At 49.3% G+C, this 27,608-nt stretch overlaps 2 protein-coding genes across 2 annotated transcripts; one reads left to right on the forward strand and one right to left on the reverse strand.

The window, feature by feature from the left end:
- Nucleotides 1–410: 410 nt before the first annotated feature.
- NELFB (negative elongation factor complex member B) lies at nt 411–11,657 on the reverse strand. The gene is made up of 13 exons (XM_053996697.1): nt 11,500–11,657; nt 11,188–11,351; nt 10,902–11,001; nt 9,443–9,673; nt 8,333–8,518; nt 7,216–7,328; nt 6,305–6,407; nt 5,273–5,368; nt 3,891–4,033; nt 2,901–3,007; nt 1,885–2,026; nt 1,047–1,155; nt 411–816 (listed from the first exon to the last, which is right to left on the reverse strand). The coding sequence occupies exons 1-13, from the start codon at nt 11,599–11,601 to the stop codon at nt 679–681; spliced, it is 1,734 nt and encodes a 577-aa protein (XP_053852672.1). The 5' UTR covers nt 11,602–11,657; the 3' UTR covers nt 411–678.
- Nucleotides 11,658–13,284: 1,627 nt separating this feature from the next.
- LOC128817861 (ectonucleoside triphosphate diphosphohydrolase 2-like) lies at nt 13,285–27,370 on the forward strand. Its single transcript, XM_053996755.1, has 9 exons — nt 13,285–13,398; nt 15,434–15,551; nt 17,049–17,199; nt 17,965–18,124; nt 19,499–19,726; nt 20,830–21,102; nt 22,423–22,518; nt 23,518–23,649; nt 24,869–27,370. The coding sequence occupies exons 1-9, from the start codon at nt 13,285–13,287 to the stop codon at nt 25,094–25,096; spliced, it is 1,500 nt and encodes a 499-aa protein (XP_053852730.1). The 3' UTR covers nt 25,097–27,370.
- Nucleotides 27,371–27,608: the final 238 nt, after the last annotated feature.

The raw sequence follows: 27,608 nt of genomic DNA on the forward strand, positions 1-27,608 counted from the left end.
TGTAAATGGCTCCAGGACTCACTTTGAGCTACTCCTCTGGAGAAAAGTTGGGAGGAAAGGGGAGAGACTGGTTCAATCTCTGGCTCTCTTTGTGAAAGCCCACCTGAGAAGAGGCTGCTGACTGCTGCTTGGGTTGGTGACAGCACTGGACACCTCTGATAGTGGAGCACATCTTACCATGTGCCACAAGAGCTGGAACCTCAAACAGGAACTGGCTTCAGTGGAGCTCATCTCCTCTGACTCTTCCTCCTCTTGAGCATCTTGTCCAGAGACCCCGAGGGGCAGACCAAGGCCAAAGGAAGCCATGATCAGCCTCAAGAGCCCACACCACCTGCTCAGCCACACCAGGGCTCCACACTCACTGAGCAGAATTTAAAAAGGCAGGATGCTAAGCTTAAAAATATGCATTTTCTTCTTTTTTTTTTTTTTTTTTTTAATGTACAATCAGATTTTAAGTGGATCTACAAGAAGACACCCAGCTATCTTTAAGAAAAGTAAACCTTGCAATGCACTGCATACAGTTTTCTAACCAGCCAGAGCCAGTGAGTTGGGTGAACTGCAGCGTTTCCTGAAGGAGCTTCAGAGGCTTTGTTTTTGTTTCCACCACGTGGGCAGAGACACTCAGAAGGCAGCACAGGCTCAGCTCCTCTCCCCTCAGTCCTGCCCTGCAGCCACAGCTCAGCGTGAGGCTGGAGTGGGCACGGTGGGCAGGGGCAGCTCCATGGAGGGAGTCTCAGTCACTTCAGCTGGGCTGGGCTTGCGGAGCTCCAGTTTCTCACTGAGCTGGTTGTAAAGCTCCTTGACAGCTTCCCCACTCTGCAGGACAGGGAAACAGGACAGTCACACTCCATTCCAGCCAGAACACCAAGTGTGCCTTCACTCTGTGTGACTAACACAAACCAACAGAGGAGGAGGAAGCCACAAGGTAATTAGGCCACAGCTTGGTACACTTGGAAAGCAGAGTTCGTGTTCCATTAAACAACGTTTGGAAAGGCAGCTGCTTTCATTTGCAATCAGTATTGCCTTTCCCCTGAATCCCTTCCTACCTGCTTGGTGGGCTCCAAAGCTTTCTGGAGAGACTCCAGTTTGGCTGGGGCCACTTTGTGATGCAGATGCAGCAGCAGCCTGAGCACATGTCTGTGCACATTCTCCTTCCTGCAAGAGCCATTTGAAAGCACAGTTACCAAGACAAAAAAACACAATCTTGAGAACAAGGAAGCCACAGCAACAGCACCAGAATAATTCACCCCACCACAGACTTTGTTATAATTTTCCAAAACCCCTGAGAATTGGAGCTTCTGGAAGGGGCTAACTTAGTGTAAGCACTAACACTGCCTTAGACCTTCAAGGATTCAAGGAATTGTTCAACAGGAGTGGATCACCTGCACAACCATGAGGAGGGAGGGGGAGATTTTAAGCATAGAGTGTGTGGAGGAGGCAGCAGCACATGCTGCTATGCTCCAGCAGTAATTTCAAGGCAAGCTTTCTGGAGGCTGAACTTGTCTGCAGGCCACCAGCTAAACCAGAGTGACTGACCAGAGGTAACAACAGATTTCTGCACACTGCTGATACTGCAAAGAGCTGAAGTTAACTCTACATAGCCAGAGCTCCTGCAAAGCCTGAAGGATATTCTCCTTTGCAACTCCACCTTAGGGACAATGAATAGCAGTTTAGATAATAATTCAGAGTCAAGACATAACCATTTTGCTGATAAAAACTTCATCCCAAAACACACACCTTTTCTTAAAGGAAAATGGCATCAGGCTTATATTTCCACTGCTTGTGAAGAATTTGGTGAACTACTAAACTATTGTTCAAAGCAGTAAAACTCTGTCAGGCATTCTGAAAACTCCCTCTCTTTCCAGTAAGAAAAATGTGCTTTACCTGGAGCAGGCAGTGAGGAAGAAGCCATCAAAGAGACTGGTACAGAACTCCTCGAGTGCAAACTCATCACTGAGCAGGGTGAGGTTACCAGTGAGCAGGTGCAGGAAAATGTCACTGAAGGCCAAGTCACTGAATGTCTCAACTGCAAAACATGGAAAGGAAAGAGACAGAGACTGACAAGGATGTGCCAAAACCTGTCCACACAGCTCCTGTTCCTGCTGAAAACCCTGCAGTGAGGTTTCATCATAGAATGGTTTGGGTTGGAAAGGACTTTAAAACTCATCCAGTGCCACCCCTGCCATGGCAGGGACACCTCCCACTGTCCCAGGCTGCTCCCAGCTCTGTCCAACCTGGCCTTGGGCACTGCCAGGGATCCAGGGGCAGCCACAGCTGCTCTGGGCACCTGTGCCAGGGCCTGCCCACCCTCACAGGGAGCGATTTCTTCCCAGTACCTCATCTAAGTCTACTTCCTTTCAGTCATTTTTTTCTCATTTCCTTTGGTAACAGGCAGCCCAGGCAGGTGGCTTTGATCTTTCAGACACAAAAGATTAGGAGCAGATTGCTCCAGAGCTCTCCTGCAACTCATCCCAGAGGAGTCAGTGAACAAGATAATACTGGTGAAGAAATTATGGCTGTGTTCAGTCCTACTTTGTTACCAGTTTTTCCACCACACAAAGCCAAGTCCCAGCAGCTTCTGGCCACCTGCAATCACTGTGGGCAGCAGCAGAATTGGGGCACCTGCTCTGTTCCCCTTCAGATTCATTCCAAACAGTTCTCAACTGATCTCATTGTTAATGGAGGCCTTGATGTAAGGAACCACTGCCCTCAGCCACTGTCCCTCAACTCTCACATCAGCAGAAAATTGCAGAACCCAAACACTCCTGCAAGGACTCACAACTAAGTCACCAGAAGAGCCACCCTGGCTCTGACATTCCTGTCACTCCAGGTTTAGGGGGCTCCTGGGTGTTCAGTACAAGGCAAACTGCCATAGAACAGAAGATGAAACAAAAACTTACCAAGTGCTGGCAGCAGCCTCAGAAAAGCATTCTTGTTCCTCTGTTTGGTGATGTGAAGGATGTAATACAGCCCAATCTCACAAGCTATTCTGTTCTCCTGCAGGAACCTGTTATGGCACAAGCAAAGTTTATTCATCAATAAAGCTATTAAAAAAAAAATTAAGAGGTTTGAAGTACTTTTGGGATAGTTATCAAGCAGGTACAGCAGTGGCTAACCTCAAACCCACTGAAGAGCAGCTATTCAGTGAGTGAGCAGATGGATCACCCCTATGTTCACTACCACACTCCAGAAAAACTGAACATTCAGCAAACAGCTGGATTCAACTGTCAACATTTATAATGTATAAATGATAAAAGTGCTGTTCAAAATGGGCTTTAGAAGAAGCCCAAATACTCAAAAATTATACAAAATCCAGTAATGTTGTAGGCTCCCAAAAGTCAAAGATCAACACTGTGATAGAGGAGAGCACAGCTACCAGGACTCAATATGCCAGATTCTGGCACACAGACAAGAATTGTGCTAGAAATCTGTGGAAGATCTGAACACAGCAGAGCACACAGCGGTTTTAATTATCTTTCTGATGTCCCTGGAGTGACAGGTTATCAACAGAGAGAGCGTGGGTGTCAAAAATGCCAACTTTATGATTTACAATAGTGCTCTTCAACATGGGCACTCATCCAGCTGCACCCAAATATCACCCAAAACTCAGCATTCACTGCCTGGGAAGCTGACAGAAACACCAAATACTCTCAGATACAATATCAGAATGGTCCATTATAGGAAATAATAGTTTATGTAGATAAATTTTATTTGAGGGAGCACAAGGGAAACCTGTTTTGTTAAAGGGAAAGTTCAGACTTGATTAATTAGCACTGAATCTTATCCCAGGAAGCCTTGCCTTTACCACAGGCAGTTTTCCCCTGCAGGGTCTGGCTGGCTCCCTGCTGCTTTGGTGCCAGACCCTGCAGTGGGTGGGACCAGGCACCTACTTGGTGAAAGCCTCAGGAATGGTGCTGGGGTAGGGGATTGGTCCCTTCTCCTCCGAGGGCAGCTTCTGATCCACAGTGAAGGTGTGGTCATCCACCACAAAGGACATCAGCAGGGGCAGGAACCTGGTGATCAGCTCGGCTTCCTTGGAGGGAGGGAAGGACAGAGGGAAGAGAACAAAGTCATCATCAGTCACTTCTTGCCACCTGATCGTCCTTGCTGTGACAACAGCAAGGCAGTGTGAGGAGCCTCATCCTACACTGAGGAAAACCAGCTTACAGACACCCAGTTCCAGTGTGAATTCCTGAATAATTCACTTCCATGCGTTCCATGGTAATTAGGAAAACTGCTTCATCTCACTACAGAAACACTGCTGCTCAAACCCTTTCTTTGAACAATTGTGTAGCATTTCTTCTGAGAGGCCCTTCCCAGCACTGCTGCAGGCATGGCATGTGTTCAGGATGACATCAAACTGCTGATATCAACAATCACTGACTCCCAGCATGGCCCAGGCTTATTTGTGGTAACACAACCACAAATAAATCAGATTCTAAAGACTGATTCAGAGACTCCCTTTGGAAAGAAACTGAGCTTTTCCCCTTATAGGTTCATGAGAGAGCACAAATCATAGCACTACCTTCAGAATTACTGGTCACTCTCACTGCTGCAGTCCCAGTGTTATGCACACCCTCCCTGGGTGAATTTAAACATCCTAGCAGCCAGGACTGGATGCATTTTGGAGACTTCAAATGTGCCCCTAGGTATTTATAAAACATTTACAGCTTTATAGTTCAGAACAGAAACAGCAAATTCCTCCTGAGGAACAGCCCTGCTGTGCAACACCAGGGCTGGCCCTCCTGCCCTCAGCTGAACTACACCAGGGATTCCTGCAACACCAGGAAAGGATTTCCAAAGCATGGAAAGATTACAGTTCAATGTGGCACTACACTAAACTGCTGTAACAAAGAGCTGGGAGGGAAAAACATTTTTGTTGTCAATGAAAAGCTTCTGAACTGCTACCAGAGTTTGAGACCAGTCCTGGAAATCCTGCTTTCCTCATGCAAACAACATCAGTTCTACAAACACATCAGTTGTGTGCAAGACTCCAGGAAAAATGAGAGAGAAATGAGCAACCAGTGGAGTATTTAACAGAGGTACAGGCTGATTTTAGAACAGTAAGGACCAGGCACCCATGGAAATAAAAAACTGGGTAATGAAAGCTCACAGCATGTCCAGAACAGCTGCTCTGTGACCACTGTTTTTTCCCCAAGAATGTTCTGATGAGACATTTGGAGAACAAACGTTTAATCAGGAATGCAATAAAATAATAAACAAGTCTAAATTTGATTAATTGTGTTAAATTCTTAACATCAAAAGGGCTCACCATTTTTGGTTCCTTGAAGACTTGGCTGTCAATCATGTCCCAGGCCCCCTGTCCCAAAGACAGCATCCTAAGGAGCAGCAGCAGATCCGGGCTTTCCTCCAATTTTAAGGGGAGAAGAAAAACAACTATTTTGATCTTCACATAAGATATTTATTTGGAAGAAGTGGTTTATATTCAAAGCTGTTCTGGATTAGCAGCTTTGTCCAAGACTACTAAAGGCATTCAGTTCAAGTTAATTGAAAACTGATCCTCAAATGGGCATCAAGTAACTGCCACACCTCAGGGTTTGTGGCGGGTTGTACATTTATAATGCACCAGGAAGTCTGCAGCGACCTGAGCACATCTTTTTAAAATGTGTCCAGCCCAATTAGTGCACTAGAATATAATGTGTGAGAGGACAAACCAAGTCATCTCAGCAGAAGAAAGGAGGAGAAAGGGTGTGTAAGAATGGATTGTTTGTGTCCTGAAACCCAAACGACTTTCAGTCTTAAACTGTCACAAGGAAGTTGCTCCATGCAACAAGAACATTTAACAACTCAGGGATAAAACAGCAAGTGGCTCCCATTGTTCCAACACCTGTCAGGGTGCCCTTCTTTAACCCTTCAGCACCTCCTGCAGACTCTACCAGCAGGAACTGTATTTTATCTCAGCCACCAGACCAGAACTGTGCAAGCAAACCCATGGCATTCAGCGTGGCAGGAGAAAGGTGCTGCTGTCAGACAAACTGATGGAGGGACAAAGCAGGGAGGCACAGATTCTACATATTATTCTGTATTTGCACAGCTGCCAGGCAGAATGAGCCATGCAAAGAATTCATGGTCAGTTTGGAGAGTTCCAAAATGCCCACCATGTCCAAAGAGCTCCTGCAGAGCTCTGCAGCAGGTGCTGCAAATGGACAGGAATCATGTTTCCCTTGTTCCAACTGCCACATTTGGGAACTTAATGAGACTTGGATCGTGCCAGTCCTTCCCTGATGGCTGCCAGTCAGCCTAGAGCACAATTCAGGTTAGCTACACAAGCTGCAATGCTTACCCTGGGTAAGGTGTCCTGGCCAACCAGGTCTTGCAGGTGCCTTATGGTGCTCAAGGCTAAGGTGTTAATGGCAAAGGGATCACACAGGATCATTGATAAGTCCCTGAGAAGAAGTAAAAACCAAACACTTGTCAAACATAACCAACAACCCCACTGTACAGGTCCAAACCCAGCTGTGTGCACCTGATGAACCTTGTAAAGAAATAACATTCATGGTGGTTTTGATGTGAAAGAACACAAATAACAATTGCTGAAAGTTTTCTGCACTGAGATCAAGCACAAAATCTCCCACAGCCAGTTGAAGGTCTACTGGGAGACAGCCCACAGGTAGTGAGGCTCTGGTGGTCCCAGCTCTTCGAGCTGGCAGGTTTTGACCATCTCCAGAGTGCTAAGGACTGAAAGGTCTCAGAGGCTCTTGAAAAACAACAAGTAAAAGTGAATTCTTAAATAGTTTAAAATACCAATGGACAAAATCTGAAAGTACCAGCTAAATAAAATACTGTGAGGGCAACCTTCCAGAAATATAAATGCACCAGATCACAGCAGGGTTGTCATTTGAAGCTAATGAAGCAATTTAACTGACAAACATCACCAGCCCATTTTCTCTGGGTTTAAAGCCAGACAAGTCATTCATAATAAGTTATTCTGACTCCTTAAGAAAGGCTCCTGAATTTTGTTATGAGGCCACAGGGAAGACTCAAGAGTGGCAAGTGAAGCAGTGCAAGCTCTGCCACGAGGACGTGCTTGGCCGTGCCCCAGCACACTGAGGGATGTTTGGGATGTGACTGCACAGAGGGGCTGCTGGAGGTTTGCTGGCTTTAGGGAAGAATTAACACCTACAGCACCTGTCAGGTGTTGTGAGTGCTAGGAAGCCATTTTCAGTTTCCCAATAAACAGCCCAAGTGCCTTACCCCAACACTTGTTCTTGTCCTTTCTTTACCCCATCCAGGAATCCTTGCAATTCCCGAGCTCTCTTGTTGTCCACGAACTTCTCCCGAATGCAGGCGTCAAGGCACCAGGTGAACTGTCAGCAGATGGAGGCAGCTTTATGAACACATTAAACCAGCAATAAAACACATGATGTCAGAGAAAACAGGCTTAGAATGACCTCAAAATATCTGCAATTGAGGTGCTTCATTAATGCACCGAGGCACAATACCACACTGGTGACTTACACAGAGGTCAGGAAGGCCAACATCCCAAAAGGAGGTTAGGAATGCCCAGGGAAGTTAACCTGGGGTCACTTTCTCCACTTCCAGGGAAGGCATTCCCTGGCAATTAAGGAGCATGCATTTATTAAATCCACCACTGTCCTGCACACCTGTGGATTTATACAGGTAGGAGACTGAGAAAGAAGCAGCATCGCCTAGAAATAAAAATGTGGTTTATTTTGGCCAATGCAATAGCACTCCCACACTCTAAATAAAGGAATATTGACAGTGGAGGTGTTCCTGCTTTAGACCTGTATTACTGAACTATTTTTTAAGCAGAATACATGTAAAACTTAACAACTACTTCAGAGAAAAGGCCTTGTTCCAGGTCAGAGTGATGCTACCATGAACAAGGGGCCAGTACCAAAATCCTGCTGTGACATTACCACATCTGTCACTTCCTAATATTTGAATAGCTTCATGTTTTCTTACAATTCAATATCCAAAGTATTTACTGTTACACACACAGTTTACTGACAGATGGAGCATATCCAAAACTGGGAGGGAAGCCTGGAGTAAGAACCTGGGGCCAGCTGATGTTTTTTATTATTTCTGCAGCATCTACATAGAATAGATGTCAGATTAGACATTGCTTTTGACACTGCCAAAGTACCCTAAACTTGAATGATTCATGGGTTATGAGATGAAAGCAAACTGCTCATTAACCAAGATGAAGTTTTCACCCAAAGGTCCAAGGAATGTAAGATGACATTTAGGTTTAAGGTCTGAACTCTCTTTACAGAAAAGACTCATCTTCTCTGGGCTTTTTCCAGAAAATTGTCCATAAGTACCCCCATCTGTCCCATATGATTGGTACCTTGTGACAGGGATCAACGGTGCAGATGTCACTGATCTCCAGGTCGTGCAGTGACATCAGGAGCTCTGCCCTCAGCGTACAGTAATGGACGTTCCTGGTGCGCAGGAACAAGGTCCTGAGGAACTGCAGCACCATGTCGTAGAGCTTCACGTTCTTCCCGATCATCTGCGTCAGCTTCTGCACCACCTGAGCTCAGAGGGGAACATGTGGGCTCAGCACCAAGAGATGCTCTCATTCTACACACAGACACAAATGTAAATTAATTATGTTACCTGATTTACCAAGACTGAAGCATCTGCAGGGACGTGAAGTCCTGAAAAGAAACTGTTTACCCCAAGATTTCCAAGAGCATTTGTTCAAGAGAGGTTCACTAAATCTTCGACAGCCCTAACCTGGTTTTGTCCCAACCCACTAGTTTCTTTCTTCTGATTCTCCCCCCATCCCCTCAAGGGGAGTGACCAAGTGGAGGTGTGGTGCTGAGCGTCCAGCTGGGGTTAAAGCACAACTCTGCAGTGCAAACCTGGAGTAAATTGCACCAGGGCACTTACACCAAATGATTTTGAAAGCAAAACAGGCCTAAAACAAACCCTCATGTAACAGATGTGCTGCCCTCTGTGAAATTAAAGCTTTATACTGCCTTAATTTAATTCAACTTTTCCAGATGCCAATTAACTACAACTTTCTACATACTTTTTTTTATAAAAAACAACTTCAGTTGAGCTACATCTACTAAAAAAGGTCCCAAGAAAGCCAATTTAACATATCAGCATACTCAAACTGATGTGGTAAGAGATGTTTAGCCTTCAGAACAGCTGAAGTGTATTAAAACCAGACTAACCAACAGAGAAAAAAATCTGCCCTTTCTTTTTTTGAAGTGCATAAACAGCTTAGAACGTTCATCATTTATTACACAACAACTAAAATAATTCCTGCTGCTTTCATCAAGATGTGTAGGAGAAAATGGCCTGGTGTTTCTTGCAAAGACTTTGTTCAGCTAAACAACTTCAGCAGTGAAGGTGGGCAGAAGAAACAGCCCAGGTTATGTGATGGTTGACTGAAAGCTGATAAATTCCCCTCACCAGCACATTGTGAGGGTTTCCTTGTCCTTACCTCTCCTTGACGTCTTGTTTTGGGAGATGGACTGAAGAAATTTTGCAAGAAGGAAATATCATTGCTGAAGAGAATGTTCTCCTTCTCCAGGATGTATTGCTTCAGCAAGGGTGACACCTCATCCCCAAAGAGAGCCTGGTTGTCCTGCCAGATCTGCCTCTTCACCTCCACAGCACAGGCCTTGTACAGGTCCTTATCAGCCATCACCAGCTTCAGCTTCTTCTCAGGGACCTGCAATCCACAGAGCAGTTACACAGTGAGCAGCACCTCACCTCCCTGCCTGTCCATGTAACCATCTAAATCATGGAGTCACAGAACCTCCTGAGCTGGAATGGACCCACCAGGATCATCCAGTGCCACCCCTGTCCCTGCCCAGACCCCCCACCAACCCCACCCTGGGCATCCCTGGCAGCGCTGGCCAAACGCTCCTGGAGCTCTGGCAGCCTCGGGGCCGTGCCCATTCCCTGGGGAGCCTGGGCAGTGCCAGCACCCTCTGGGGGAAGAACCTTTCCTGCTCTCCAGCCTGAGCTGCCCTGGCCCAGCCCCAGCCGTTCCCTGGCTCCTGTCCCTGTCCCAGAGCAGAGATGGGAGCTGCCCCTCGGGAGGAGCTGCAGCCCCCGGGGAGCTCTGCCCTCAGCCTGCTCCAGCTGAGCAATCCCAGTGCCCTCAGCTGCTCCTCACGGGCCCCTCCAGACCCTTCCCCATTCTTTTAACATTTTCCAACAGCTTTAGATGTTTTTTCATCTTGTGCCCAAACAGCCCCAGGACTCAAGGTGAGGCTGCCCCAGCGCAGAGCAGAGCAGGACAATCCCCTCCATGCCCTGATCCCCACCTCACACAGTCTGGGCATTCACCCACCTGGTGTAGCAGTAGACCAGCCCTAAGAGACTTCTTCAACAACCAAATCACACACCCTTGATTCTTTCAAAGAAGAAAAATGGTCTACTTTAAATCTCCAGTGCTGAGATTTGAGGTGATGTTTCCAAACTCAGTAATTTATTCAGGTTCCAGCAGTGTTTTGAGTCCATTACCTTGAGTACAATGTGATGCTTTTGGTAAGGACACTCCTAGAGATTTTTGTTTCACAGATCTGATTCTCCCTCCTGCCTACTTTTAATTGCACTCTTCAAGCCTTACCTTCCACCTGTCAGAGATTTGTAAAACAGCTGTGGAAAAATTCACCTATCAGCAAACTTGACTTTTTAGGAAGCTGCATGGACTGAAGAAAATAGGGAAATAGTCTCGTCTGATAATGAAAATGTGAAATGCTTTTTGAATCAGTCCACTGAGCTATTAGCAGATACAAGAATGTACTGAATCGTCAGTCAGTCCCTGACACTGAACAACACCCTTGCAGAAGGTGCAGAGGGAGCAGAGCCCACCTGCCAGAGGCACACCAGAGATGTCACACCAGTGGTACACCAGTGACACACCAGGCCAACCAGTGCAGTGGTCCCACCTTGGGCAAGTGCTTCATGACACACATGACCACGGGCTGTATCGAGGGCATCTTGACCAGGGAAAAGCTCTTCTCTAGGAGATCTTCCAGTTTCTTGTATCTGAAATCATGGAAAAACACAAGACTAGGTACCATGCAGCAGTAAAGGGACAAAGTGGCCACCTCAAAGCCACTGGAACTCAGACCCTGAGGAACCCAAATCTCCTTCAGAGAAGTCACCCAGCCACTGCATTTTCACACAGAACTCCCAGCTCACTCCACGGAACCAAGGAGACTGCTGACAAACCTCTCCTCCACCTTCCCCTCCAAAGCGATGGCAGAGACTCTCTCCAGCAGCTTCTCCCGCAGCTCATCGAACACGGACTGGTGGAACTCGAGCCGGGGGGTGCCGTGCAGGTCCAGGAAGGGCAGGGCATACTGCAGCGAGGGCAGCAGCACCCCGTTCTCCGTCTGCAACACAACCCGCGGCGGGAACTGACAGCGGCACTCGGGAGAACAAATAAAGCCAGGAAAAACCCAGACAGCACTGGGGGCCGTCCCGTGCTCCCTGTCCCGCACAGCCCGGCCCCACACGGCACCTCCGCGGCGCCCAACGCACCTGGAACTGCTCGATGGCCTTCAGCGGCTCCGTGCAGTTCGTGAGGGTCTCCTTGAGATCCTCGCCGTTGGCCACTCCCAGCTCCTGCAGCCCCGCGTACATGTCGGCCTGGCCGGGTCCGCGGGGCCGCTCCCGATCCCAGCCCCGTTCCCGTTCCCGTTCCCGTTCCCGATCCCGATCCCGATCCCGCTCCCGATCCCAGCCCCGTTCCCGGTCCCGGTCCCGCCTCAGCTCCCGCCCCGGCTCCGCGCGGTCCGCCCCGACCCGCCCCCGCCGCGCGCGGGCCCCGCGCCGCAGCACCAAGGTTCCGCCGCACCAAGGTTCCGCGGCGGCTGCCTTGCGTGTCCCCGGGCTCCCCGCGGCCACCGCGGCCCGAGGAGCTCGGTGCGGCTCGACTGAGCGCCAGGCAGGGCGGATGGGGCTCAGGGAGCCTTTGGACAGCGCTCTGAGGCACATGGAATAACAGAATGACGGAATGGTTCGGGTTGGAAGGGACCATAGAGGGTCATCTGGTCCCACCTTCCTTTCCAAGCAGGGTCATCCCAGAGCACACGGCACAGGATTGTGTCCAGACGGTTCTGGAATATCTCCAGTGAGGGAGACTCCACTCCCTCTTGGGCTGCCTGTTCAGTGCTTGGTCACCCACATAGGAAAGAAATTCTTCCCCATGTTCAGGTGGAGCTTCCTGGGTGTCAGTTGCTGCCTCTTGCCCACTGCCGGGCACCAGCAGAGTCTGGTCCATGCTCTGACGCCACCCTTTAGATACTGATACCCACTGATGAGGTCCCCTCTGGGCTGTCTCTTCTCCAGGCTGAACAGGCCCAGCTCCCTCAGCCTCTCCTCACAAGAGAAATGTTCCAGAGCCTTGACCAACTTAGCAGCTCTCTACAGGACCTGCTCCAGGAGCTGCCACATGGTGGGACTCTCGGGGGGTGTCCTGTGCAGGGCCAGGGGTTGGACTCGATCCTTGTGGGTCACTTCCAGCTCAGGAGATTCTGTGATTCCGTGTTTCTATGCAGCAAAGCTCAGGGTTCCTGGGGGTGTCTGAGGCTTCCTCATGGGCAGACAGCAATGAAAAGAGGAAACATCACCAAAACCAGAGAAATGGCCTTTCTCTATTCCTGGTTTCACCTTCAGATCCATGACCAGTCTGTGGACAGGAGCAATCAGCCAAATGCCTCAGTGCGAGCAGCCACTGAGTTTTCTTCACAATTTCCATTTGCAGGGATGAGACTTTGTGGCACTGTCAGGAGAAAGCAGGCATGTGTTTCATGAAGCCTGAGCCTTGGTTATTTTCCACAGGGAGGCTGTCAGGGAGCCTCAGAAATAAAGTCAAGTCTCATGCCCTCACAAATAAAGTAAATCCAGTGACAAGCAGTTTCCCCAACTTCTAATTTGAAAGCTCACACTGCCAAACATGGAATACCGAAGGGATGAGTTTTGCCTGCCTTCTGTTTATTACCCAGCTGAGTTAACCCCACGTTTGTGTTTACCTCAACCCCGCTGCCTGGGGCAGTTTCGAGGTTGCAGCGGTGCCGTTGCACAGCTCGTTCTGGGATGGGCACGGAGCCCTCCTGTTATTTATGGGCAGCAGGGATGGAAGGGAAAGCAGAGCTGCCTGACACATCACAGCCAGGCCCACGCGTCCCCGTGGTCCCTGTGGCTTGGGGCTGGGCTGAAGTCAGAGCCTGGCCCTGGCCACGCCTTGCTGCTCTTTTTAAAGGTTGTTAAAGCAGCTGGTTTGCTGCTCCACTGCTTCCTCTTGGTGAAAGGAGAACGCTCTTCATGTCTTGGCGGGAGCTGCTTCCCCCCTGGCTGGTGATCGTAGCGGGACTGACGGGCATCGTGCTGCTCTGTGTCTCCACCAAAGATGTGCCCGTGGCCCCACTCAGGACCAAGGTAAGGGCTCTCCAGGGGGGAGACAGGCAGCTAAGCTGGGCTGTTTTGTTGCTTTTGACATTATTTTATTATTGAGTTGCTTACAAACCAAGGAGGGAACTGCAACAAGACTGTCAGGACACGTTGGCATCTTTCAACACGCTGTAGGTTTTCAAACCAGAAACAAGCCCGCTCCTTTGATTGGTCAGGGAATGCAGGCTGGATATGGTCCATGGATCAGTGGAAATGCTCAGGGCAGGCTGAGGGGAGGCAGCCCATGTAAGGAGCTGCCCCAGAGCAACAAGGAAGCAGTGGTGTCACTGCAGGGAAAGAACTAGGTTCCTCTCAAAAGTCAGTAGGAATGTGCCCCTGAACTGCTGCTTCTGTCTTAAAAACAAATTGTCTTTCATGCCTTCTTCTCTTTGGTCCTATCTTGATTTCAGTCAAAGAACCAGTGTGTTCCTCACAGCTGGGTCAGGTCTTGGGGGGTTAATGCCCACCAGCTCTGTCTCTTGATGCTCCCATTGCTGAGGTGAGCTCAGTGGCACACCATGGTTTCACCCAACAGAAGGAGGCTATCCTGCATGTTTAGAAATAGCACCACTCCTTCATGTTCCTCTCAGAAACAAAACTCAATTAAAACCCCCCTTATTGCTCCTTGTTCTGTCCTTTCCTGGTGTTGAGCTGGGCATAAATGTGGTGATCCCGCCCCTTCTCCCTTGCACTCCCAGCAGCAGCCTCTAATTTTCTGAAGGAGGAAAAAAATTCTGTGTTTCTCCACCAATGCCATTCCTTTCTTCCTCTTCTGCAGCAGCCAACATGTCCCTGCTAGAAATCCGAGCTGTCACTGGTGTGGGAGGGTGCCAGCAGGCTGGGGCAGGGAGCTCCAGCCTCCTTCCGCATTGCTGCTCCAGCCCAGCCCCGCCAGCCCCCGGCCTGGCTGCCAGGACTGGTGCAACTGGGAGCTCCAGGAGGGCAGCAGGCAGCCAGCCTCACTCTGAGCCTGCAGCCAGCCCTGGCTGGTGCTGAAACCCTTCTGGTGGCATTAACATCAACCTCTCAGGAGGTTTCTCCTCCCACTCAGTCACAGCTCTATTTGTGTGTCAGATCCAGCTTTGACCACACACTACCATGCAGCTCACGAGTTTCCTTCCTGTGTAGGAGAGACCCCAAACTGGGGTCATGTAATAGGAGCAGAGGACCCCTAGGCTAGCTCTGGAGCTATTTTGGGTGTGGGGACATCCAGAGCTGTGCTGCAGGGTAGTCCAGTGGCCTCCCCTTGCTCACCTTCATATTCTGGGAGCAGCAAGGCATGGTCAGCAGCAAACAGACAAACACTGGGGACAAAGAGACAGAGAGCCCTTGGTTTGGGCAATAGCAGAGCTGCCCAGGGACAAGGGGCTGAGCTGGTCACGTCCACTGCTGCTGCTCTTCCTGCCAAGACATCATCTCTGTCTCTGAGGGGCTGCTGTGTTGTGCAGTGCCTGTGCTGGTTGCTGCAGCTCCCACAGCTCTGCACACATCAGGGCAAACCTAGCCTGTGTCACACCATCACTGCAGCGGGACATCAAAGAGACACAGGAGTCCTGGGTTTCTTGGGACAAGAGAGCTGCAGCCCTCCAATGCCTGCACAAAAACCTGAGCAAACCAATCAGCAGCAGTTTGAGTCCCAGAATCAGTGAAGAACAGAATCAGTGCCATCTCCCACTGCTTTAGGACCTGTTTTTCCTGAGCTCCAGGTGGCTCAGCTCTCAGGGGAAGCCCTCTGCCTGGTTTCAGGAGCAGCTCCAGTCCATGCCACTGTAGGGCTGACGTATTTCTGGGCGTTTCTCCACTCCTGCTGTTCCTCATATATATTCAGAAATGCAGATGGTTCCCTGCAAATCCTCATCACCTTCTGGCTTTGCCTGCTCTTTGAATGTAACAAGCAAACTCAAACACTGCAGTGCAGGCCCAGGGGTCACCCAGAATACCTATACACGCTGGGTAACCCTACAATATCAGTCAGCATGCATTCCATAGTGTTTTTCAGTAGAATGTTCTGGGGTTTTTCCAGTATGGCATTGTTCTGGATGCTGGCCCATCCCGCACCATCCTGTTCATCTACCAGTGGACAACCACCAAGGCAAACAAGACTGGGGTGATCAGAGGATGCAGTTCCTGTCCTGTGCAAGGTAAGGTGCCCATTTCCTGCTCAATGGTCTGTGCAACTGGCATGGGATGGATGGAAAAACAGAGACCTGTGCATGGAGAAGTGCCATAAATTCCTTGGCTCCTGCACCACCCAGCTGTGCACAGAAGTAGTGAAGCACAAGTTGCTTATTTTCAGCATGGCTCTTCTCGACTGGGCGGATTTAGCCACACACAGCTGGACATCAGGCACTTGGCAGTAGCAGGTGTCAGGATTTTGGGGCTGCTGCAGGCAGGGAAGCATGCAGAGAGGATGTGGCTTGTCTTGATGTGCACATGGATCAGTGATAGAGCCAAGGTTGCTGGAGCTTCTCACCCAGGAGAGGCAGTGAACAGCAATGGAGAGAAATCTGACTGCAGGATGACTCCTGGTATCTTCTGCCTCCTCCTGACTGTGCCCTGGGCAGTAAGTGGGGTAGCTCCAGGACAAAAGAGCTGCAAAGACTCCAATCCCCTATATCACATTTGACAGCACAAGTTCAGCTTGCCTTTAGGTGTCCCATTTCAGAGAATCTGGGGGTTTTCCTCACGAATTTGAATCAGTTTGGCCCTGCCAATGCCAGCTGAGAGGCTTTCATGCATTAATGCATGGGGTTTTCCTTCCCTATCTCCTAATCTTGCTTTGATGTTAAAGCCTGGTTATAGTGGGATGCTGGGAAGGACTGAGCCCTCAGCAGCAGTGTGCTGTGGGAGGGCAGCTGCACAGCAAGCAGGGAACAGGGTTTGTGCCCTTGCAGGCTGTAAACAACTGAAATCACACAGAGAAGATGCAAGAAGGGCTCCCTGAAACCTTGTACGTGTCCCTCGCTCAGCAGCTGGGTTAAGCAGCAGCTCTGTGAGGCAGTTTGCTGTCAGCAGCAGCACAAGAGGCCCAGGCAGGTCTCGAGCCCAGGTGTGAGTGGCCCTGTCTGCATGGCAGCACAGCCACAGAGAGCAAAGCACATGGTGAGGGAATCAGGAGAATGGGGAAGGGAGACTCTTCCTGGCTAGTAGTTCAAAACCAACATTTAAGACCCCACAGACTTGCTGAAAAAATGAGTCAAGACTGGCACACAGCTTCCCTCTGCAGAGCACTGGCTTCCTCTAGGGCAGGGGTGTCTTGCTTGTCAGCAGGGGCTCGGTGGCTGGAGGACAGAGGTGACACATCAGCCTCTGTGTGTCCTTTGCTTATTTCTATAGCAACTAAAGCCACATTTTTTCCTCTGTGGGCTGAGACAGCCTCAGCTGTTGCAGCAGTCATGTGGCTGGTAGAGATGTCTCATCTGCAGAGCTAGGGTAGTCTTAGTGTAATTTGGGATTTCTATGCACCTTCTGGTCTCAGTTCCATATTTTAGCAGGATGGATACCTGGAAGACCTCCATCATTCCACCTGTGACAGGTTCTATCTTAACCATGTCCAAGGATAGCAATCTCTGGGGTAACAGCTCTCACAGTTCTCCCATAACTTCCCTTAAAATTCCATTCTGTTCCATGCTTCTCAGGTCCAGGAGTCTCCAGCTACTCAGATTCTCCTCAGAAAGCTGGGAAGAGCTTGGAGCCATGTTTGAACTGGGCTCAGGACGAGATCCCAGCAGAGCAGCACAGCCAAACCCCCCTGTACTTGGGAGCCACCACCAGCATGAGGCAGCTGAAGTGAGTGAATGTTTCAAACCCACACCCAGAGATCAGCACACATCACAGGATCATTCTGTAACAGGCATCTCACCCTGTCTGCTCTGCAGTGTGAGCCATCCCTAATCTGCTAGCCAGGTAAACCTTCCTCAGGCCCTGAAGAGAGGAGCATGGCATGGCTGTGTCTCCATGTGTCGCCTCAGGCAGCCATGAAGATGACAGTCCTGCAACTGCTGCCAGGCTGGTAGTGTCTCCTTCACAATTACACTTTCACAATTAGGGCTTGGGAAAACACCCATCAGCCTGGAAGCTCAAGTGTTTTCAGTTTGTGTGACAGCCCACATGGGCTTGCAGGAGTGCTTCTTGTCAGCAAATTGGAAATGGTGGTGGGAAGGTTCACCCTTATCACACACTCTTGTGGACCCTCTTCTCAGTCACCACATTACTGGGACCTTTATCTCCTTTTAGACACTGAGGAAAAGTAAGGTCTGGAGAGGACCAGACCAGTGGGATAGGGCCAGAGGATTTCCTCAGTGACAGAGGGTACTAAGGTCCTAAATTCTTAAACAGTGGCAGAGTTGTTCAAACCAGCCCTCTGCTGTTCTTGCCTCCAGTGCCATGCGAGGAGAGAGGGAAGCAGCACCAGGAGTGGGATTGTCACTGTGGCTCTGGGCTACTACCCAAAGTAGGGAGCACAGCAGAAGCCCTGCAGTGTGCCCCCACTGCAGGCAGCTCCTGGCAAGGTCCTGTAACATCAAATGTGCCTTCTTTTTCTTTTGTGTTTAGCCTCACCCATCCCATCCTCTCTGACAGTCTCCTTGCAGCTCTGACTGGCACCCTGAAGTCATCCCCCTTCAACTTTCAAGGGGCACAAATCCTGTCCAGCCCAGAGGAAGAAGCATTCAATTGGGTTGCTGTTAACTACGTCCTGGAGAACTTCTTCAAGGTAAAGAATGATTCGCTCTGGGGCACACAGAGCTGGGCTGAGCAGCTCCTGTTAAGAGACAGCCACAGAGACAAGTGGTGGGATGGGTAAACCCCTGTACTTAATGCTTCAGTACATCTTCCACTGCCTTTCAGAGGAGGCAGCTTAGATCCAGCACCAGCTGCTTGAGGTGATGGGGTGAGGCACAGGGTGCCCAGAGCAGCTGTGGCTGCCCCATCCCCCCATCCCTGGAAGTGTCCAAGGTCAGGTTGGATGAGGCTTGGAGCAGCCTGGGATAGTGGAAGGTGTCCCTACCCATGACAGGGGGTTGGAATGAGGTGAGCTTTAATATTCCTCCCAACCCAAACCATTTTGTGATTCCATGGTCATAACTAGGCTGAAGAACCAAATCTCTGCTCTGGCCTTCCACGAACACGTCCATGCAGTTGCCCTAACAGACGTGGGGCTTTCTGGCCAGCACGTCCAGGATGCTCACGTAGATGACCTTACATAGCCTGGCCATGGGGCATCAAACGGGAGTTGCTGCTGTTTGTGGAGTGCTGTGGTATTGCCACTGGAGTCCAGCTGTCCCATGGGGAGTCTTGTGGGTGGTAGAGAAGCAGATTCTGTTGCTGCTAAACCAAAAGCGTCTCTCAGTGAGACAGCAGGGAGGCTGTATTTAGAAGGCACTTGCTAAACAAAAAGAAAATAATTTCAGTTTCCTTGTTTCACCCATCACTTCTTAAGCCAAAGGGTGTCAAAAAGAACTCAGAGGGCAAGAGAAAGGTGGGTTAGATTGAGTTATTCCTCATTAGGGATGTGAAAAGCGGTTCTGATAACCAGCAGCAAGCACACACTGGTTAGGGAATTGTCAGACCTGTTGACAGCAATACAGCCTCCTCCAGCCAGGCTCAGAGTGTTTACCCCATGTAAACTCTCCTGCCTGTGCTGTGAACTTCAGCATTGCCAAAGTCAGTTCTGCAAGACTGCAGGAGATGATGCCACAGGGTTCTTCTGACAGAAGGATCACTTTAAGATCAAGGCAGCACTTGAAACCTGTATCTGCCCTCTTGGAAATGTCCCTGCCACTCCTCACCACCCTCCCCTTCTTCTGCCTGCTGAGACCACTGCCTAATGCAGCCATCCAGGCTGGGCAGCCCTGTTTGCCCCCACAGGCTGTGGGAAGGCTCTGTGCAGGTGGCAGTGCCTGTACACTGGCTCCTCTGTTCCCTCCAAAGCCACTATTTCAGCATCCTTATGTCCTGTGGGCAGAAAAGTGTTGGGCTGTGGTCACTATCGAGCTGCTTTCTCTCTCTGTGCACTAATGCTGGCATTTGGCTGTGACTGAGATGGAGAAGTCTCAAGGATTGACCTTTCTTGTTCTTTTTGGGTCAGTATGACTGGCAAGGACAGTTGGTCCCCTCCAGGAAGGGGATGTCAGGCGTCCTGTCCATGGGAGGAACCTCAGCACAGCTCACTTCTGAGCTGGAAGAAGAGAAGCAGGCCCCAGAGGAGGGAGTGAGGCTGCAGCTCTATGGGCAGACACGCAGGGTGCACACCCGCCAGTGCCCCTGCCATGGCACGGAGCAGCTCCGCCGCAGGCTGCTCTCTGTGCTCATCCAGGTGAGTGTCTGCTCTCTGTGCTCATCCAGGTGAGTGTCTGCTCTCTGTGCTCATCCAGGTGAGTGTCTGCTCAGGGGCACAACACCACCAAATGGCAGCTGCACAAGGTGTAATAATGGACAAAGTGTCGATCACTTTAAAGTCAATCCCTCCTCAGTAGAGGCTGTTTGCATATATTAGAAAAACCCAGTGCATTTGCAAAACTTTCCCTCCCTCCAAGCAGACACAAAGGCACCAATTCAAGGGTTTCCTACTTACAGGTTCTATTTGGCTCCTACTTAATACACACAAGCAAAAAATTGCTCTTCAGAGGTGTCAACATCATCTTCAGGGTGAGGAGAGGCAAGGCTTGCCTTGGTTCCTAGGAACTGCTCCTCCATCCTAGAATGGGAGCACCCAGGAACCAACTGGGATCTTCCATTTGGGGTATTTCCTTTGCTGACTTTAACAGAGCAAGATTTCATTTTGAAAACATGCCAGTGTTTTGGTTTTTCCAAACTTCATTTCACTTGGGGAATGGGGGGGAAGAAAAGAGTGGTATAGGATGGTACAAACTCAAGAATCACCATAGTCCTCATCAAAACTGTGTTTTTCAGGAATTAACTGCTCCCTGCCCATTCACTTTCCTCCCTATAAACCCCACTTGCCCTTATTTGACACCTGAATGTCGCACACTGGACACCAACTTCACCGCAGTTATAGTGCTAGATTGCTAGAGATAAGAAACACTGATTTTTGTGGGGTTGAGCCATCTGGAAGGCACATCAGAACAGCCTCCTTCTTTCAACTAGAAAGAGCACAGGATGCATGAAATTGTATTTGTGCTCTAAGGGAGGGTGGTAGGGCTGGGACTCATCACCTCAGCAGGTCCAGTCACTGCACTGGCCCTGAGCTCAGCAGGAGCTGGGACCTGGCTGGGCCTCGTCATTGACTCCATGACATAAGATTTAGCAAAGCTTTCACAGCCTCCCTGCTCCATCTCAGCACTGCGGTGCTTGGGGAAAGCTGTTCCTAACCCTGTTACATTCCCTCTTCCTGTGTGAAGCCCTGGGACGACAATGTCCCCTCTTGCTGCCTCTGTCCTTGTTTTATTCTGCCTCCAGGATCACAGAAGTGCTAAAACCGTGTCCAATCCCTGCTGGCCCCTCACCTACTCCCAGGAAGTGCAGTGGCAGTCGGTGCATGCTGGGCCTTGTGCTGCCAGTGATGACACACGGGACATCCCTGGCCCCAAGGAGGTCTTCAACATCACGGGCTCCAGCAATCCCACAGCCTGCATGAACCTTGTGCAAAGCCTGCTCAACTCTTCCTCTTCCTACTGCTTCTTCAAGCATTCCCTCAGCAGTGGTCTCAAACCCCTTCAGACCAGGCTTCTGGTGAGTTCTCATTTACACTGGGGTCAGCAACTTGCATGAGGAACCCATGAAATGGGACCAGTTTGACCATTAATAAATATAGTGGCGACATCCAGACCATGACACTCCTGCCCTCTCCCTCTCATTGCCACACAGCTGTTCAAACATGGACCACTGGCTTCCCACAGTGACTGTGAGGGAGCCTTTTTCATCTCTGTCTCCTCAATGTCTGCTGCTGAGACCAACTCTAGGGCTCCATGGAGCCAGCAGGGACGGGACAGTCAGGAGCTGTGTGCTGAGCAGGTCTTCCCACACCAGGTCTGTGGTACAGCTGGAGATCCTCTGCCCCTCTCTTAAACTTCTGGTCATACTGCACCACAAGCACCCTTCTACCTGAGAAGCTGGACTTAGTGGCCAAAGTCATTGGATTGTTAAGCCAGGAGTAGCTCAAGATCCTAGGACGAGCAGAGGGCATTTCCAGGGAGGATAACTGGAAATTTCCCCAGCTCCCTGCTCCTGAGGCTCCCATGGACATGGTGCTGAGGAGCATCGGAATCTTCTCCCAGTCCTCAGCACTGGTGAGGTTACACCATAAATATTGTGCTCAGTTTTGGGCAAGAAGGGCACTGAGGAGCTGGAGCGCGTCCAGTGAAGGGAACAGAGCTGGGGAAGGTGGTGGAGCACCAGGAGAGCCTGAGGGAGCAGGAAAGGGGCTCAGCCTGGAGCAAAGGAGGCTCAGGGGGGACCTTGTGGCTCTGCACAGCTCCTGACAGGAGGGGACAGCTGGGGGGTCAGGCTCTGCTCCAGGGAACACAGGGACAGGACGGGAGGGAACAGCCTCAGGCTGTGCTAGAGGCGGTTTAGACTGGATATTAGGGAAAATTCCTTCACCAAAAGGGTTGTCAAGCCCTGGCACAGGCTGCCCAGGGCAGTAGTAGAATCACCATCCCTGGAGGGATTTAAAAGCTGTGTAGGATGTGGCACCTAGGGACATTGTTTAGTGGTGGGCTTGGCAGTGCTGGGTTAATGGTTGAACTTTATTTTAGACATCTTCTGCAACCAATATGATTGTTTGATTCTATGACCAGTCTACTTATCCAGGCAGGGTCAGGAAGGCTGCTGGATGCATGCTAAGAACAGACCTGTTTCCATCTCCAGACAGCAACAGCTCTGCTCATGTCCCTTGAGCCCTGCCAAGGCACTGGAACCAACCCTGCACACCAAGGGCACCCTGGCAATGCTCAGCCACTGCCCCTCACTTCCCAAGGGGTAATTTCTGGTGTGCAGTCCAAGGACACAGAGCACAGTCCCACCTGATGATTATTTCTGCTGCTGTTGTAGGTGGTTTCTGAGGCCATGGACTTCATGAGAGGAACTGCACCTTCTCCTGACTTGGGTCAGGCTGTCAAGAGGCTGTGTGGGATGTCTGTCAAAGAGGTAATTGTGGAGTAACTCGGTGTGCAGGGAGAGTGGGAAGCAAGGAACACTTTGTTGCAAAAGCACTCAGGGTTCAGACTGACAGAGCTGTAACTTACGGCTCCCTCAGGGAAAAATCTGGATTTGTCTGGATTTTGTGGGGTTTGGTTTTTTGTGGGGCTTTTCTTTGGTTTTTTTTTTTTTTTTTTTTACTTTTACTTTGAGGAAACAGGCTCCACTTATTTTCCTTCCTCTCAAATCCCAGCTGCTGCTGGTAATACTTGGACCTAATTAAATTAAAAGCCACAAATATCTTTTACAGTATTTTAAGGAGTAAACAGGCAGGTTGTCTACTCACTCCTGCACATGACCTTGGTCTTTCTGTTATCCTTCTGTCCTTAAGTGCAAGGGACACATCCACTCAGACTCCAGGGTTGCTCCCATTTCACCTGGGCCCACAGAGCCCAAGCCAGAGGGAGTTTGTCACCTCTTTCCATGAGTTGGTGGTTATGAGGTCACCCTAATTTGCATTTACACTAATGGAGCATCCACAGTAACATTCAAATGGGGCAATTTCTCCAGGGTTTGTTAATGAGCCATAAGCAGTCCCCTAAAGCATTCTCCTCTGGAAGGAGGAGAAAGATCCCAATGTTCCAGCTGGGAGAAAGGCTGCAGCATCAGCTCATCCTAATTAGAGAGCAGGGAATCAATCCTACCAAGCAATTCACCAGCAAGGCAACCTGGCTGTCAGTTCTGCTGCTCGTGGATCTGGCTTAGTAAGATGGGAACAAAGGCAGTAACAGATGACATGGATTTCTACCCCACAGCCCAGTGAATGCAGGAAATGTGGTTGCAGTCTGCATAGGACACAAACCTGTCCTCCAGTCCCAGAGTCAGTTTCAGAACAGGAAAGGAGAGGCTGTAGCAGGCCTGAAATTCGGCTATTGAGTACTTCTTTTCTTTTTCCTCCCCCATGGTCTTTTTTTTTTTTTTTTTTTTTTGTTCTGGAAATGGCACCAGCTGATGAGGGAGTCCCAGGCAAGCCTGGATACACTTGTTGATTACTGCACTGTGTCTGCCTTCATCTTCCATCTCAGTACAAGAGGATACACACTTGACTTTGACCAGCCTGCTTGGACTGCATTCCAGAAGGTCAGTTCCTACAGCACAGAGTTCCCAGTTACCAGGAGGGCTGGTCCCAGTACAGCCAGTCTGTTCCCACACTGACAAGCCCTAAACAGCTGGGCTTCTCCAGCAGGACAGTTTTGTAAAATGGATTCACAGTTGTGATAAACAAGAAAACCAGTGTCGAAGAGCCAGAGATTACACTTGTCCTCTCTGAAAAACACATGGGTCAAAAATTTCCTCTGGATCAACACCATCTTTAGAGATCTGTGTTGACAGGGAAGGAAGCCTGATCTCCACGTAACACTAAGGACAAGCTGCTGATAACATTTCCTGAGCCAAAAGGTGCTTCCCTACCTTTTTGCAACCACCTTTATACTCATGAGGGTTGATAAATACCTTATCATCATAGAATCCTAGACTGATTTTGGATTGGAAGGAAACTTAAAGCTCCTCTCATTCCACCCCCTTACTTCCACTATCCCCGGTTGCTCCAAGCCCCATCCAGCCTGGCCTTGGACACTTCTAGGGATGCAGGGGTAGTCACAGTAATCACAGCTTCTCTGGGCACCCTGTGCCAGGGCTTCATCCCCCTTCCAGAGAATAATTTCTTCCTAATATCTAATAATCTAACCTAATCTCTAATAAGGTATGAAACTGCTCCAGGATCTGGAGGCCCTAAGGACAGGGAGATTTGACTCAGATCATTCCCTTCACAAAAGAAAAGAAAGGCTGTTCCCAGACCTCTTCACAACTGACAGTCACAGCCATGGTCTCACTAAGCAGGGCTGAGTAGTGACCATCAGAAAAGGCAAGGTAATGAGGTAGGTCCAGGACCCCCAGGGAGCCCAGCCTGGAAAGACAGAGACAAGCAACCTAAACCATAGGTCTGAGGTTCAACCAGGGCCAGAGAGACAACTATCCACAATGCAGACTTGAGATCCACTAGAAAAACCCATCAGTAAGCAGAGAACAACACTCCCTGCAACAGTCTCCCTCAGGAGAGAGGGGCCTGTCCAGGCCAGAGCTTACATGGAGTGGCCATGCCCATGGGCAGAGGTGTGGGTGGAAGTGCCATTAAGGCCTGTTGGTGTACTCAGGGCACTGAGAGTGGGAGAGCTCCTCAGTGCAAGCCAACTCCTTGCATCAGTCTCAGATAATACATACGAAGCCTACAATGCACAGAAACACAGCTGGGGTCCAGGCTGTCTCCTTCTCTTCTGACCTCTCCTTTTTATTTCAACAGATGGGTGATAGATCATCTGGCTGGACTCTTGGGTACCTGCTGAGTCTGACCAGCAGCATCCCCCAGGACAGCCCAAGCTTCCTCAAGGGGATCGAGCCGGGGGTTTGGTCCTTGCTCCTGATCCTCTTTGTCGTGCTGCTCATGGGCTCCTTCATGCGCATCTCGTACCGAGTGATGGCCAAGGAGAGCAGCTCCAGTCACAGGAACAGCAGTGTTTTTGATGACTGACGGTTTTCTGTGACTCGACTCTTGTCAGAGCACACTCAACAGGGTCCAGACAGAAATCACAGAAGTGTAAGTCACTGGAGGATGCAAGTGATTTTCCTGAAGGGCTCCCAGCAACTTGCTGGTACTTGCACTACTGTACTTTGAGACAATGGATCCTGCTCCACAGGAAGTCTGTGATTCCTGGTGGATGGCAAGCTATTCATTCTCCAAACAAGAACAGCCTGCATGCCTCTTCCTTGGGCTACAGCTGGGATTACTCACGTCAGACATGAAATGATGCCTCTGAGCAGCCAGGCCCTGAGCTATTGTGAAGCTAATATTGTATAAGCCTGTCAAATCAGAAGAGGTGCTGTCTGAAAAATGTGCTCTGTCCTCTTCTGTAGCCTCTCAAGAGATGATACCTGCAGTACTGCCATTAGTGAAGACTGGAAGGGCATTAAAATACAGAATATAAGAGCCAACTGCTTCCATGTTCTAGGGAAAATGCAAGTATTTTCTGCCTGATCTGTCTGTGCTTCCATCTCAGTGACGACGGCCACGTGTCTCTTCAAAGAACGCTCCTGCTGACCAGGAATCCTTCAAAACCAATCCTTCTTAGTCTTGGCCTCTACAAAATTGCAGAGGCTCAAAGGAGAAACAAAGGGCACAGATGCACAGCTGAGTTTTTGTCTCTCAGCTGAGTCACGGCCACACAGGGTTAAAATTGCCAATTTAAACTCTTTAGCAAGGACTCAAACTAACACATTTAATTTCACATTTGCTAAAGCTGGTCTCATGCTGGGCTGAGGTTCACCTGTTTGTTCATTTGCACTGACCTGCTTCCCTTGCTGACTCTGGAAGTGTCTCAGCTGACACTGCTCTTTAGACCAGAGCAGACTCAGGAACAGAAGCTTTCCTAATTGTCACTTTGATATTTCACCATGACCAGAGTTACTTTATGATCTAATAATGAGGATTCCCCTGGGACCTGGCAGTCATTCCAGCTCCTCTGGTTTGTTCTGCATGTCTGAAAGATGAGGTGCTGTACAAATTCTGTGTTAGTGTGAAGAAAAGGGATCGATTCACAAGCACTGTCCTTTGACTAAGGCATTTAGAGCTTTCTCAACTGCTTCAGAGAATTAAAATACACAGACTGTTAAGAGCCTCAGGGAGGAGTGTCTCCAAGGCTTTTCAGACCACTTTAAACAGAAATGTAAATGCTCACAAATGCAGTGGTGAGCCTTGCAGGATTTTTAAAGCTACCATGGCACCTAAATCCTTTCAAATCTGATTATTCGTCCCTTGTGCTCCCAACTGATAATACAGGACACACACACCCCATAATATTGGGATATTCATGCATTTTCAGGCCAATTAATGAAGGTTTGGAACCTGCCAGTCAAGTTTAGAGGGCTGTGGAAACAGACTTAAACAAGTTTCATATTCATTTCTTTGAGTTGCACGTTAGATATTTTTAATTATATCATGTCATTAAAAATGTTTTAATAGACTGTCTGTGTTATTCTTGGCAAGAGATCAAAGCAGGGGGGTTATTGTGAACACAGAGTGTTTCAGTGAGCAGGATGGGGGTGCTGCTGCTGCCTCTACTCAAGAGCTGTTTTGCTGTGTACTTTTGGGGTACACAGTGAGAACCCCTGAAGGCACTTTCTTTCCAGTGAAAGAAAAAGATTTCAGATAACCCAACTGCTGGTATTTAGTTGATGAGACACATGCCTACACCTTTTGATGTGTTCTTTGCTCAAACCATCTGAAGAAGGTAGGAGGCATCCAGGCAAGGTGGCATAGAAAAAGTAAAGAGGTTATCATGGAGTCAGCAATATCAGAAAATTCCTGAGACTTCATTCATCCTGCACCTGGAAATCCAATCCTTTAACAGAGCTCTGGCCCGGTGACCTGAGAGCATAGGGGTGAGCTCTGAGATTCCTGGCTCAGATTTGGAACCTGCTGAGGAAGAATCCTACCACTGCCAGAAATGGAAACAAGCCAGTGAGATGCCAGGAACTCCTGGACTCCAGGTGCTCTGGCCTGTCAGTCATTGCACCTTCTTGAATTAGAACAGATCACAGGGTCCAAGAGAAAAGGCTATCAGCCAAAACTTCCCCAAGCTCTTGTTTAGAAGCTTTGGGACTTCTACACAGATAATAAGTGAGTAATTAGGCAATGAGCTGAGCGTGGCTTCCTGACATTTCACTTTTGCCTCGCACATGCCACTGAATTAAATCCCTGCCCCTTGAGCCACTTTGACAATGAACGCTGCTCTGCCATGCAGAAACCCACGACGACTTCTTTTTCTGACAGAAAAAACATTTATAGATGATTTTACTAGATGATAAGATAAATTGGGATTTTAAAACTGGTGTTTTGGTAATAAAAAAAGGTATAAAATAACAAAATGGGGAACCTATGAGAAGAAAGGAGACTAATACTGTTAATATATTACTTCCTCCCAGCTCTCTATAGAGCAGCTTCTTCCTGTCAGCCCCACAATAAGTTTGCAGAATAAATCCCCAGA

This window comes from Vidua macroura, chromosome 21 (genome assembly GCF_024509145.1).
Source record: "Vidua macroura isolate BioBank_ID:100142 chromosome 21, ASM2450914v1, whole genome shotgun sequence".
Lineage (NCBI taxonomy): Eukaryota > Metazoa > Chordata > Aves > Passeriformes > Viduidae > Vidua > Vidua macroura.

What these genes read in the sequence shown, in the direction of transcription:
- NELFB (XM_053996697.1), bottom strand. Translation starts at nt 11,601, where the DNA reads ATGTACGCGGGGCTGCAGGAGCTGGGAGTGGCCAACGGCGAGGATCTC. An exon ending in AGGCCATCGAGCAGTTCCAG is followed by an intron (nt 11,352 to 11,499) that starts GTGCGTTGGGCG and finishes GTTGTGTTGCAG; the next exon opens with ACGGAGAACGGGGTGCTGCT. An exon ending in TCATGAAGCACTTGCCCAAG is followed by an intron (nt 9,674 to 10,901) that starts GTGGGACCACTG and finishes TGTGGATTGCAG; the next exon opens with GTCCCTGAGAAGAAGCTGAA.
- LOC128817861 (XM_053996755.1), top strand. Translation starts at nt 13,285, where the DNA reads ATGTCTTGGCGGGAGCTGCTTCCCCCCTGGCTGGTGATCGTAGCGGGA. An exon ending in CAGTTCCTGTCCTGTGCAAG is followed by an intron (nt 15,552 to 17,048) that starts GTAAGGTGCCCA and finishes CATGCTTCTCAG; the next exon opens with GTCCAGGAGTCTCCAGCTAC. An exon ending in TCCTGGAGAACTTCTTCAAG is followed by an intron (nt 18,125 to 19,498) that starts GTAAAGAATGAT and finishes TTTTTGGGTCAG; the next exon opens with TATGACTGGCAAGGACAGTT.